At 47.0% G+C, this 12,924-nt stretch overlaps 1 protein-coding gene across 1 annotated transcript; it reads right to left on the bottom strand.

Annotated features, from left to right (window-relative positions):
- Nucleotides 1–2,914: 2,914 nt before the first annotated feature.
- On the bottom strand, nucleotides 2,915–5,646 carry LOC129337869 (7-alpha-hydroxycholest-4-en-3-one 12-alpha-hydroxylase-like). The gene has a single exon (XM_054991826.1). It carries the CDS (start codon nucleotides 5,542–5,544, stop codon nucleotides 4,024–4,026), a length of 1,521 nt encoding a protein of 506 aa, XP_054847801.1. The 5' UTR covers nucleotides 5,545–5,646; the 3' UTR covers nucleotides 2,915–4,023.
- Nucleotides 5,647–12,924: the final 7,278 nt, after the last annotated feature.

The raw sequence follows: 12,924 nt of genomic DNA, 5'->3' as shown, positions 1-12,924 counted from the left end.
TAGTAGCATAAGCTTTCAAGAACCGCAGCTCTCTTCATCATGCATCTGACGAACAGAGCTGTGCTTCTCGAAAGCTCATGCTACTATAAAGTCGGTTAGTCTTAAAAGTGCTACTGGACTCCTTACTATTTTGTGACTACAGGCTAACACGGCTAACTCCTCTGAAACTGTAGACAGTGTGTTTAGCGGTCCCTGCTCAATGACCTGGGTTCTTTCCTTGCAACTTGCTCAGGTAAAAAAAAAAATCACATGTTGGTGTTCTCTACTGATAATGTCTGTACGTAAGTTTCATGGAAGTTGGACAGATTATATGGTTCCTTCCCATGGAAGCAATGCTTGTCTTCATGAAATTGGAAACAGTCATTTTGATGGTTCCATCCTGAATATAAAAATGACTTGTGTCGTGTGGAAACGAATGGCACCAGCAAGCCAAAAAATAGTCTTACATCAAAGTAGCTGGATGAGATGCTGTTAAGGAAATACACTTAAAAAGAGCAAAGTTCAAACGTAATTTTGCCACAGCCACTGCTTTGAATTTTATCAGCCGCGATTCAAGGGCAAAAGTCCATCTCCTTGATCTTTCTTCCATGGTGTCCTTAAGAATATTGTGCATAAATGAGATAATAAAGGGAATGATTGTTACATAACGGTGAGAACATTTTTGATTTGGTTTATTTAGTTTTCAGGATGTTTGCCTCTCGGTTAAACTAAACACAGACTCAAAGAAGATGAAAAGAAATGGACTGGATTCTGGAAAGACATGTTTGGATGCACGGAACATAGGAACCGAGCACATCACACATCTGCACTATCTTCAAAACATTCAAATGAAGGCAGCAAATTGGTCAGGGATACATGATAATGATTAGAATTTTGTAGAGGTTAAAGCAGGGGACCCCATTGTGGCAATTGCAGGGGCCATTGTAGGGGACCCCATTGTGCCAATTGTAGGGGCCATTGTAGGGGATCCCATTGTGCCAATTGTAGGGGCCATTGTAGGGGACCCCATTGTGGCAATTGTAGGGGCATTGTAGGAGACCCCATTGTGCCAATTGTAGGGGCCACTGTAGGGGACCCCATTGTAGCAATTGTAGGGGCCATTGTAGGGGACCCCATTGTGCCAATTGTAGGGGCCATTGTAGGGGACTCCATTGTGCCAATTGTAGGGGCACCCACCAAGTATTTTTAGAAAGTAGGTGTGGTCAGGTGGGGCTTTTGTCCAGCAAGACTTCTAATTGGCCATTGGAGATCTGATTGGCTGTGATTTATAAAAAAGGTGTTTTAGCTGGGGTTGCCAGATGAGTTCTGACCTTTTCCATTTTTAGATATTAGCTCTTGTGCTCCAATTCGGCATGATAACGTCAATAATGGAAGTGATGTTATTGCACTGAAACACACCTGGGGGACCAGGCTGTCTGGCTACTCCTGGGTGGTGCTGTGTAGCCATAGGAGGCTGGTCAGGTGCCTGGGACAGCCAGCCACTGCTGCCAGCACTGTTCAGAAGGCCAGGTGCCCAGGCTGGCTGGCCACTTTCCCGGGCCACTGGTGGTGCTGGGCAGCTGTGGGAGGCTGGGTGGCTGGACTGGGCAACTGGCCTGGGCAGGATGATGGAGCAGGGGGGAAGGGGAGGGGAGGGGCCAGGTGTCCAGTATTTGGGGAACGTTTTCCCTGGAGAGTTCCCCCCCAAATACTGGACTGTCTGGGTGAAAGCTGGACACTTGGCCACCCAAGTTTCTCCAATAGCTGCCACCACAGTACAAGGGACTTCACTGCATGACTGAAGGTAAGCTGTGTATATACAAGAAAATGGTTTTTACAAAGCATGTTTATTTAAGAAGGCATCCTGTTAAACAAAACTTCTGCCTGAAATGTTGAAGAGATACTATTACCCAGGGCTTTTTTTCTGGGAAAAGAGGTGGTGGAACTCACTGGGTTGCCCTCAGAGAAAATGGTCACATGGGTGGTGGCCCCGCCCCCTGATCTCCAGACAGAGGGGAGTTTAGATTGCCCTCTAGGTCAATCTAAACTCCCCTCTGTCTGGAAATCAGGGGGCGGGGCCACCACCCATGTGACTATTTTCAAGAGGTTCCAGAACTCTGTTCCTCCATGTTCCCCCTGAAAAAAAGCCCTGCTATTACCATTAATAATAACCGCTCTCCCTGATATCTCATAGTCAGCTCTGCATCCTCCAACAGCCATATGGTAGCTGGTTCACCTTCTGCAGTAGACATTTTGTGGTTCCGCCCACCATCTTGTGTCCGAATTCCAAAGGTACCTGCAGACTCAAAAAGGTTGGAGACCCCTAGGGTTAGAGCATAGGAGCATAAATGATAGTATAAGCCCCTTTAGGTTATAAGTATCTAAATAAATAAAAGTTTTCAATATTTTTCAGAGTTGCACAGTGAAATTCAGCCTCGCACCTTGAAAAAGAAGTGATCATTGGTAAAGAAGTTAAGAAAATTTACAGTTTGCAACTGGATTTGCTGTAGAACAAACTATTACATACAAGACGGAAATAATTCAAATGTAACATGGGAATAAAAGAATAATTCAGGAGAGAGAAATGATTAAAGCCTCTCTTTGCTGGAAAGAATTTTCAGCGGCTCCTCTGTCTGTCAACCTACACATGTATTTTTAACAACAGAGATATCTGTTGGCAAGCAAAGTTTCTAATTTGTACGTGGAGTTCCACGGTACAAACAAGGCATGCCACCACCAACTGAGATTGCCAGGAAACTGCTTTGAATAAAAGCCTTTCCTGATAATCCGTTTCCAAAATGTTCTCCCTTTAATTGGCCTCAGTCTGGCAGCAGTCAGAGCACAATATTCTGTGCCAGAAACAGAGAACAGGGGAAAGATACTTGTGACGTGGAGAGAAGGGCAACTTCAGAAAAAATGCAGCAGAGAAGCACACTGAACATTTAAAATACGATTTAAATGTAGAATAAAATACATCCAAAAGTTTAAGTTCCTCTGCTTTTAGCGGAGAGCTAGACTTGCGTTTAAACCTCCCACTTTGAATTAATTGTAGCAATCAGAATTTATGGGAAGCAATTCAAGAATATGGAACCCTTGTAAGGGTCACTTGTACTATTTCAGTAACCCGTACAACATTCTTATAAATTAGACCAGTGTGACTATATCCTACGGAGCTTGGGGTGTGGGGGAAATGGTAGCTTACTCGGGAGTTACCAAACAGGAGACTAAGGAAACGCTGGGTGGCAACAGAATGGCATCAGGGCCTGCCAACAAACTCTTAGAGCTTTAAGTTGATAAGGATTTTAACTGATAAATTACATAGCTAGGAGGATGGGTTGCAAGAGGAAAGTGATGAGCAAGAAGGGTTAAGCATGCAAAACATGCACAGAGCTTCTTTCCTACAAACACCGTCCCCCCTCCCCGCCCCTGCATGCAAACATGCATATACTTTGCACCCTGTTAGAAATCCTCCGTTTAGGAATTCTGTTTTTGAAAATTCTGGGATGTTAAATCACCTTGGCTGCTGCCTGCCTTGATTCTGAAAGTGTCTTTCCCACCCCCATTTGTTTGCATTCATGGATTTACAGCTGGTTTTGTTTTATAGTTAGGACGAAATGAAATATCACAAAGTAGCGAGCAAGCTTTTGTGTTCCCAGGAACTGGATATTCAGAAAAGAAAACTCACAAACCTTTTTCTCTCCCTGTCTACATCTTCTTGTTTTTACTGGATAGTTAGCCTTACAAAAGTATCTCATACTACAGTTGTTGGATTTTTACCTAAAGCCAATATATCCCCACAAATTAACATTAATGCTTGCTTATCCCAGCACTGGTGTTCGTCAATTAACAGGGTATTTTGGCACTCAAGCAAGATAAAGCACTCATTGTCTGGGCCTGGAGTGCTACAATTGCAAGCCGAGGAGGTGATACACACTACCCCCCCATGTTTCTGATGGCTTGGAGTGAATTGGGCCCCTGCTGTGTTTTGGCACTCTCCCACAAACAGTCACTTCAGTGGCTGTGCCAAAAAACTGTCCCTGCAAATCAATATTGTAGCCGATACCTAAACTGAATATCATGTGCGGGCTGCATTACACCGAACCCATAGCGGCTCTTCTCCAATGGAGGGACTTCATCTTCTTTGTTAACCAACTCCATATCGAAGTAGGTGAGCATCAGAAAGACAAAAAGCTTCATCTCATTGACGGCGAAGAACCTTCCAGGGCACATGGAGGTCCCCGCACCCCAGGGCATGGTGCAATACTTCACCTTTTCGCCATTCTTATAGAATTCCTTTTTAGTGCCATTTTGGTTCAGGAAGCGGTCATATTTGAAAACATGAGGCTCGGGGTGGATTTCCGGATCCATGTGCGCTGCCAAGTAGGGGAAGATTCCAACTCTGTCTTCTTTGCGCAGAGCATATTCCCTTCCGTCGTTCATCTTGAGTTGCATGTCCTCCATCACAGCCCTGATCAGCAGAGGAGCAGCTGCCAACCTCAGAGTCTCCTCCACAGCACTATCCAAGATAGGAGACTTGGTTAACATCTCCTTGGTGACATTAATCACGGCACTACCTGGCTTTACCTCCTGTCCAGATTCTTTCACCACTCGGTCCACTTCTTTCCCCACCTCTTCCATCGCCTTCGGATTTTTCATAAGGTGCAGAAGGAGCCAGAAGGAAGCTGGACCAGTGTTGCCTTGTGCTGCCCAGAGGAGCAAAAACATAAACCTGTCCCGCATGTATTCAGGCATTCCCTCCTCGGCAAGCTGCTGCTCCTGTTCCCTCACCCATCCGCTGATGTTGTCCTTCTGCTGCACGTTCTTCACTGACAGGACGCCCCAGAAGAGCCTCTTCAAACGTTCAGCTTCCTTTCTCTTTCCATAGGACAGTGTGGAAGTGGCTAAGCGCGGGAAGAGTCGGTCATATTTCCGAAATTCTTCATATATCTCTTCAGAGTGCTGAAGGTCATTTCTCTGGGCATCTTTGCTTTTCCTTGGCTCGTTTCCATACAAAGCGAGATATCCAGCCCTAAAGACCATGTTGTAGCAATAGTGGAACAGCCCATCTTCTTTCCAGGGCTTTCCCACTTCTGCTGAGCCTAGACTATGAAGCATCACCGTCTGCAAACTGTCCATCATCGCCTGAGTCATCACCTCGAGCCCGTTCCCTTTAAGGTGCTTTGTACTGGCACTCTCTATTATCTTGTGGGTCATTAAAGAAGGCCGATATCCAAACACCTTCTGCACCAGTTCTTCTGCATATTCCGTGAAATTCAGCTTGGCTCTTGCTTCTTTCACCACAGTTCCGAAAGAGAGGGGGTCCATCAGAAAAGTGAAATAGGAGCCTCCAAGCAGCACAGTGAAAATGTCCCCATGTTTCGTTTGCATCCTGCGCAAGAACTCCACGCCATCTCGCCTGAATTCCAGGGCACATCCTAGCCACGGAATGATGCCTTTTTCCAAGGGCGGCTCGTTGGCTCTTTGCTTGCGGAATGCCCCTGCCAGATAAAGCCCACCCAAAGTGGCTGCTAAGAAGGCACACAGGATTGCCTCCCACAATGCCATCTCTCAGAGCTTTGAGCCCGAGCACCACCGCAAGCTGTTTTCACTCAGAAAGTGATTATAAAGGCACGTCTTATCTTGTTTCAAAGGGTGTTGACAGAAACAGAGAGATTGCATGCTGTAATTAACTCTTTGTTGGGAATACTGGATTTTCACTTTGGAAAGCTCCAATACAGACACCAGGTTTATAAAAGGGAACTGGGAGGAGTAATTAAACGGAAGTGCAACTTTTATGTATAATTTTTTGAACAATCCAAACATAAAGCACACAATTTACGCATTTTTCCCATCCAATCAACACAGATACAAATCAAACAATGTAATCATTGAAGATTTGACTTGGGGAGAGAAGAAGAGAGTTGAGGCTGTTGACATGTGCTAAAGAGAGAAAAAGGGAAATTGAAGGGTTTCAGGACAAAGGTGAAGTATGGAAGGGGAGGAATCTTAGCAGAATATGAATACTTTCCCTCACTTCCTTAAGTCCAGATCCCAGTGGGGAAACTGAGTCCCTTGAGGCTCCTTGAAAACCAAAAATGATTTTGATAGGGTTGCCAACCTCTAGGGGAGGCCTGAAAATAGACACTCCCTCTATCCCCTATTTTCAGTTTTAGGCTTACTCCCACCACCTCGTGGACTGTATTAGAAGAAGAAAAGGGATGTGAAGTGCTCTGAAATGTTGAAACTGACTCCAGTGACAGACATAGGTACTGTATGGTTAGTAGGCGGCAGCAACCTTTTGGTTTCCATGGGCTGAGACTGAAAACCAATACCGAAACAACTCAGCCAAGCTCCTTTCAGTGTTGCAATACGTGCTAACAATCTGTGAGTTTTCTGCTGGTTACATTGCCAGATTGCAGGGCTGGTTCTTCAGGGATGACTTTGATCCTGGAGGGGAGGGGCTTGTCCCAGGGATAGTCAGTCCGTTCCCAAGCCTTGACTCCCCATAACGATACTAAGAGAGAAAACAACCCCCCTCAATTTTCTTTTAAATAGTAAGATCCCTCTCCTGACACCAGTGGGAGGAAAGCTACAGTCCTAACTCTCCAGCCAATCCTAGAAGCCGCCCCTCAAGAAAACTCGGGTGGGTAGGACTGCCCCACTCCTGAACCACCAAGAAAGGAATCTTCACGGTAAGTGAATACAAATCTTCCATTCTCCGGTGGTCCTAGGAGTGGGGCAGTCCTTACTCCTGGGACATAAAAAAGCAGTGTGCACCAGAGTGTCAGGCTATGGATGACAGGCTATGGACGATAGACCCCTATACCATTACAGCAAGAATCCAGGCTCTTGGTTAAAAGGTTTTATTCAGGAATCAGATCATTTCGACAGATATGTCCATAGGATTACTCAGAAGCAAGGTAAGCAGCTAAGCAGTAAGAACAAGTTGACAGGAATGGCAACATGTGGGAAAACCATTCCTCTTATGGAATACGATTGATCCTCCCCCCCCCTCTCATCAGCAAAACAAAACTTTGGCACGAACCCGTCCTGAGAACTCCTTACATATTTTAACAATCAAGTCTAGACACTGAGAAAGCGGGAGATTAAAGTTGCAACACAGTAATTTATGGGAGCGGACAGTGTACAAGGTCAGAAGCACTGAGTGCTCTCAAAAATGTTACCTAAGACACCTGCCGCTTCAGTAAGCCTGTGAAAGCAAAGCAGTCATGGCACTGGCAATATGACATTAAGGTACAGCATGAAACACTGGTTCAGAATACCAGGTCAGCATCAAACAATCTAGAAGAGTTAGCCGTGTTAGTCTGTAGTAGCAAAAGTACAATCAGTACTGTGTTAGTCTGTAGTAGCAAAAGTACAATCATATACCCATAATTCAAAGTCCAAAATATAGACATGAATATAACAACGTGGGGATAATAATAACGTACTTAGTAAACCTTTCTGAGTGTCAAGTTGTCCTGAAGGGTGATATATAAATTGAATGTTGTTTTTGTTGTTGTTGTTGTTGTTGTTGTTGTTACTGATAGTGCCTGCAGCTTTGACACTCATCTAGCTGATGCGAATCCCACCAGAAAAGATGGTCTTAAAGGTCGATTCCTTTAGAGGACATGAGGCCATAGGCTCAAAGGGGGCTCTCAGTACCCAATTAAGATTCCATGTGGGAAACCGATGAACTTTTGGAGGATTCAATAATGAGGTCCCCCTTTAGAATCTCTTGGACAGGTATCAGGCTGCGATGGCACAGGCCACGTTCCCAAAGTGTGGGGGGCTCAGGCAAGAGGCAAGTTCCAGCAGCGTAGTCAAGGGCCAGTCCTAGGTCAAAAGTAGAGATGGGCACGATCCACATTACGATGGGAAAAAACGCACAATAATGGCGGTCGCGTGATCATGATCTGGCGGATCGTGATCATCCAAGGCCAATGATCCAGCGATTGGGAGAGGCCTGGATCATTGCATTTGGGCTCGGATTGGGGATCCAGACACTCAGGCGCCAGTAATCTATTCCCCTGGCAACAGAGCCAGGGGAAAGCCTGAGCTCTGTTTGCCCTCCTTCTATCGCCCTGGAAACCAGAATGGAAGCCCAGCTTTTCTTGATCAGCAAGGCTTCTTTCCAACCACGGAGCAGCAAAGCAGTCACAAGTTGGGAGAAGACACCCAGGGGAGGAAGGGGGAAGGGGGTGTTCCGTAGCCATAGGCACTCCAATCTAATCCCTGCAAACCTTGATAGGCAGCTCTGATGACTAAACTCAGACCTGTGTTGCTGAATGGGACCTGAGGGGAGGCGGCTCATCGCTGCCTCCCCGTGCCCGCCAGGCCCAGCGGCTGCCGCCACCACCCACCTTCCCACATCGCTGGGAATAGCAGCGCGGCCCGCTTTGGCCTCCACAATCCACAATCCACGGTTCGGGAACGGGAGATGATCGGTGTGGATCGTTAATTCAGGATCGTCGCTGGTGCCGATCCACGATCAGCTGGATTGTTAATTTTTTTTGGATCGTGCCCATCACTAGTCAAAAGCACAGAGTCCAAAAGCCTGCGGTAGCCTGGTCCAAGGGATAGTCCAAAAAGCAAAGTCAGGAGGTCCAAAAGTCATTTGCCAGCAATTCCATGGGCTAGACAAACGCAGAGTCACGGCATGGTCTAAAGGGCACAGAAACACAGCCGGCTCTGCTGCAAGAGTCAAGGGTAGCAGCTTGTTGCTTCCACGCTTGATGGTCTCTCTTGGCTCGGTTTTATAGCCAGGCACCAGAGGGTCGGGCTTGCAGACAGCTGCTTGGGAGTGATCCTGGGGCTACTCCTCATCGCTATCAACAAGCAGCTGGCACCTGGCCAGAAGGCGTACGCTGTGCTGTCTCTCCTGCAGGCTTGCTCTTTGCCTTTGTATCTGGTGCTCCAAGGGTGTGGGCGATTCTGGAGAAGTAGGAACAATCAACGGGGATTCACCTGTTGGCCTCAGGGCTGCAAGGTGTTTGTGGCTCTGCCTCAGCTGCTGGCTGTTGATCCTCCTGACAACCTTGCAGCTCGTCAGCTTGCTTGCTGGTTCCTGGTTCAGGGCTAGCAAGCAACCCAGGGCTCCTCTTCTCCTGAGAAGTCCTCTTCTCTCTCGAGGAGCCCTCAACACTGGCCCATGATGACACTCTTGATATGAGGGTGATGTACTAGGGAATTTCCCTTCCTAGAATCCCTAATTGTTGAAAGGGCCACCACGTGCCATCTAAGAGTGCTTGTGCTAAGACTTTTACCCAACCCTTCTTGAAGGAAGGATAGTATCTCCCTAACTGGCTGTCGTGAGCCAGCCTCAGCCTCGACTGGCCACCTTACCTCTTGCCCCAGAGTCCTCCTCAGAAGACGAGCAGGAAGAGCCAGCCATGGAAGAGCCAGCAGGGTCTACTCTGGAGCCAGAGCCAGCGGCTGCTCCAGAGGAAACTCAGCAGGAGCAGCCAGAAACCTCTGTGCAGGCTGGTGGAAACAAAGACTCCCCCAGAGCAAAAGAGAAGCCTGAGCCCCCTGGGCCAGCAGAGAAGAGGAAGAATAAAGCGAAGGCAGCGCTGTGGGAGGGGAGAAGGAGTGCTCATTTGCAGGCTCAACACCGGCTGGAGCTATCAGGCAAAGAGACAACACCTGCTCCTCCTTAGAACAGTATAAGAGAGAGAAGCTGAAGAAGCCAAGCATGGAAGCAAGTTCACTCACCACTCCCTGCAACCAGAGCCCTGTGCCTGGAAGCTCCTTGTACCTTGCCCTGCTGAATGACTTAGCGGACTCTGACCTTGGCCTGCCTCCTAGACTCTGCCTGCTCCTCCATTTGACGGACTCCTTGACTCTGATCCCTGGCTTGTTTGTTGGACTCCTGCCTGTCTGCTCCTCTGCTGGACTGACACTTTGGCTCTGACCCTTGGCTTGCTGTGACTACTCGCCTGCCTGTTCCTCAGTGGAACTGCTGCCTCTGGCTAGGTTGCGACACTGGCACTAATAAGGGTTCCATGCCTCTATCTATACACCCCATCTGGAAAACTTGCCAGCTATTTTTATAGATTCTGTGGAACTCTTCCTGGAGGCTGACAGGGTACTAATTATGAGCTCTACATAACCAAACTCTATTAGATTGTTCACCCTCAGCCTCCAGGGCATGAGGTTTAGCAGAGCTGGTTGAAGGTGTGGTATTGTTCCCTGCATTAACAGGTCCTCCTTCAGTGGGAGGCATCAGGGATTCGTGCACGATAGCCTCTTCAGGGCCGATTCCAGACGACCCTCCCCATGCTGAAACGTCGCGAGTCGTCACGCGGAAAATGCGAAATATCGTGTTTTCTTGTGCGAGTCTTGCGCGACGTCACACAACGTCGCACAAAATTCACGTGAGAAAACGCGATATTTCGCGTTTTCCGCGCAACGACGCGCAACGTTTCGGCATGGGGAGGGCCGTCTGGAATCGGCCCAGGTCATCATGAACCCATATCCCTCTTGGTCAGAAGTGTGCTATGAGAACCACTTCTGTATGTTGCTCTACGATCTTCTGAACAACTCTATGCAATAATATCAGGAGAAAGCGTACAGGAGTTGTGGAGGCGATTTGCAGCTCAAGGCATCTATCGCTATGGATTGAGGGTTTCTTCTTCTTGAAATAGATCCAGAGGAGTTAGCTGTGTTAGTCTGTAGTAGCAAAATCAAAAAGAGTCCAGTAGCACCTTTAAGACTAACCTGCTTTACTGTAGCATAAGCTTTCGAGAAACACAGTTCTCTTCGTCAGATGCGTCATCTGACAAAGAGAATTGTGTTTCTCGAAAGCTTATGCTACAGTAAAGTGGGTTAGTCTTAAAGGTGCTACTGGACTTTCTTCTTGAAACGAATCTCAGAACCTGACATGTTTTTTTTAATTTATTTTTTTCAGTTTTTATCATATGCAAATACAAAAATAAAATCAACTGTTTAGTAACAATATGTGGATCATAAGAACATAAGAGAAGCCATGTTGGATCAGGCCAATGGCCCATCCAGTCCAACACTCTGTGTCACACAGTGGCCAAAAAACTAGATGTCCTCAGGAGGTCTGCCAGTGGGGAAGGGACACGAGAAGCCCTCCTGCTGATTGCCCCCCCCCAAACACCAAGAATACAGAGCATCATTGCCCTAGACAGAGAGTTCCATCTATACCTTGTGGCTAAGAGCCACGGATGGACCTCTGTTCCATATGTTTATCCAGTCCCCTCTTGAAGCTGTCTATGCTTTAAGTTGCCACCACCTCCTGAGGCAGTAAATTCCACGTGTTAATCATTCTTTGGGTAAAGAAGTACTTCCTTTTATCCATTCTACCTGACTGCTCAGCAATTTCATTGAGTGCCCACGAGTTCTTATATTGTGAGAAAGGGAGAAAGATACTTCTTTCTCTACCTTCTCTATCCCATGCATAATCTTGTAAACCTCTATCATGTCACCCCTCAGCCGTCGTTTCTCCAAGCTAAAGAGCCCCAAGCGCTTAAAAATTTCTTCACAGGGGAAGTGTCCCATCCCTTTAATCATTCCAGTTGCCCTTTTCTGCACTTTTTCTAGTCTTTTGGTATTTGTCATGTTCACAGGATTTCACAGGTTGTTGATAGATCACTTAAGTCTTGAAGATTATGTATGTCTGATGTGTTTTCAGAGAGTCACTAGAACATTATTTTCAAATGGATATTGTGAAATTCCATTACTTATTGATTAATATTTTGCAAGAGTTATAGGACAAACATCTGATATGATTAGTTTTGTGGCTGGATGTCGTTCTTGTTTTTATATTCAAAGAAGGGAATTGATTTTTCAGATTGATCTGGGGTAGATATCGGCTTGGAGAAGGCCATCTGTGATGTTTTTCTATTATGTAGTGGTCCCATATCTTTGTGTACCAATTTGCCACTGTAGGTGGTTTATTTGATTTTCATTTTGAGGCTATTGCTGTTTTAGCAGCTACTAGGAAAGTTCTTAGAATGCGACACCAATCCAGCAGGTGCACAGCAGCATTAGCTGGGGGCCGAAAATTGCCTCTTCGGAAGGAGGACGAAATATACGGCTCAACCTCGGAACGCCAATCCGAGCGCACATTCATCCTGTGCTGTGCCAGCTGCACTGGCTCCCAATGGAGTTCCGGATCTGGTTCAAGGTGTTAACCTTGGTGTTTAAAGCCCTTCATGGACTGGGACCTGCATACCTGTGGGACCGCCTCTTTCATTATGTCCCCTGCAGGGTGTTGCGCTCTGCAGACAAGCAACTCCTGGTGGTCCCCGGCCTGAAAGACATCCGTCTGGCCTCAACCAGTGCCAGGGCTTTTTCTGCCCTGGCCCCGGCCTGGTGGAATGCTCTCCCGCTGGGGATTTGGGCCCTGTGGGACCTGTTACAGTTCCGCAGGGCCTGTAAAATAGAGATGTTCCACCGGGCGTTTGGCTGAGTGCCAGCGGGTTTCCTCCTTCTTCCATCTAAGACCACCCCTTCTTCTGGGGCTGCCCTCGGCCATCTGTTATGCCCATATATGGACTCCCAATATTTGTCCAGCCTGCTCCTGGACTATTTTAATGACTTTTTAAAAATTATTATTGATTTTATGTTTTTGTGACCTTTTATGTATTTTTTGAATGTTGTTAGCCGCCCTGAGCCCGTCTGTGGGGAGGGTGGGGTATAAATCAAAACAAACAAACAAACAAACCTGACATCCGGGCTTCAAGCTGGGGTCAGAGACAAGTGCCGTTAGACGGCGTCTCCACCCGTCTTGTCAGTTGCTCCGTGAAATCGGCCCACCCTCCTCACCCTGTTTCAGTGCTGGATTAGCCAGCTGCTGTGACAGAGCCAGGTAGGAATTTTTTCCCAAACCCTAATTGGCTAAGAAGGGATTGGGTTTTTCGCCTACCTTGTACTGCAGCAGGGGTTTGAGGTCATTTGTGATGTGGTGCCTAGTAG

The sequence above is a fragment of the Eublepharis macularius genome, chromosome 11 (genome assembly GCF_028583425.1).
Source record: "Eublepharis macularius isolate TG4126 chromosome 11, MPM_Emac_v1.0, whole genome shotgun sequence".
In the NCBI taxonomy this organism is placed as follows: Eukaryota; Metazoa; Chordata; class Lepidosauria; order Squamata; family Eublepharidae; genus Eublepharis; species Eublepharis macularius.
The sequence above is the reverse complement of the archived record's forward strand: the minus strand, read 5'-3'. Positions and strand labels throughout refer to the sequence as shown.

Coding starts and splice junctions, on each gene's coding strand:
- LOC129337869 (XM_054991826.1), bottom strand. CDS start 5,544: ATGGCATTGTGGGAGGCAATCCTGTGTGCCTTCTTAGCAGCCACTTTG.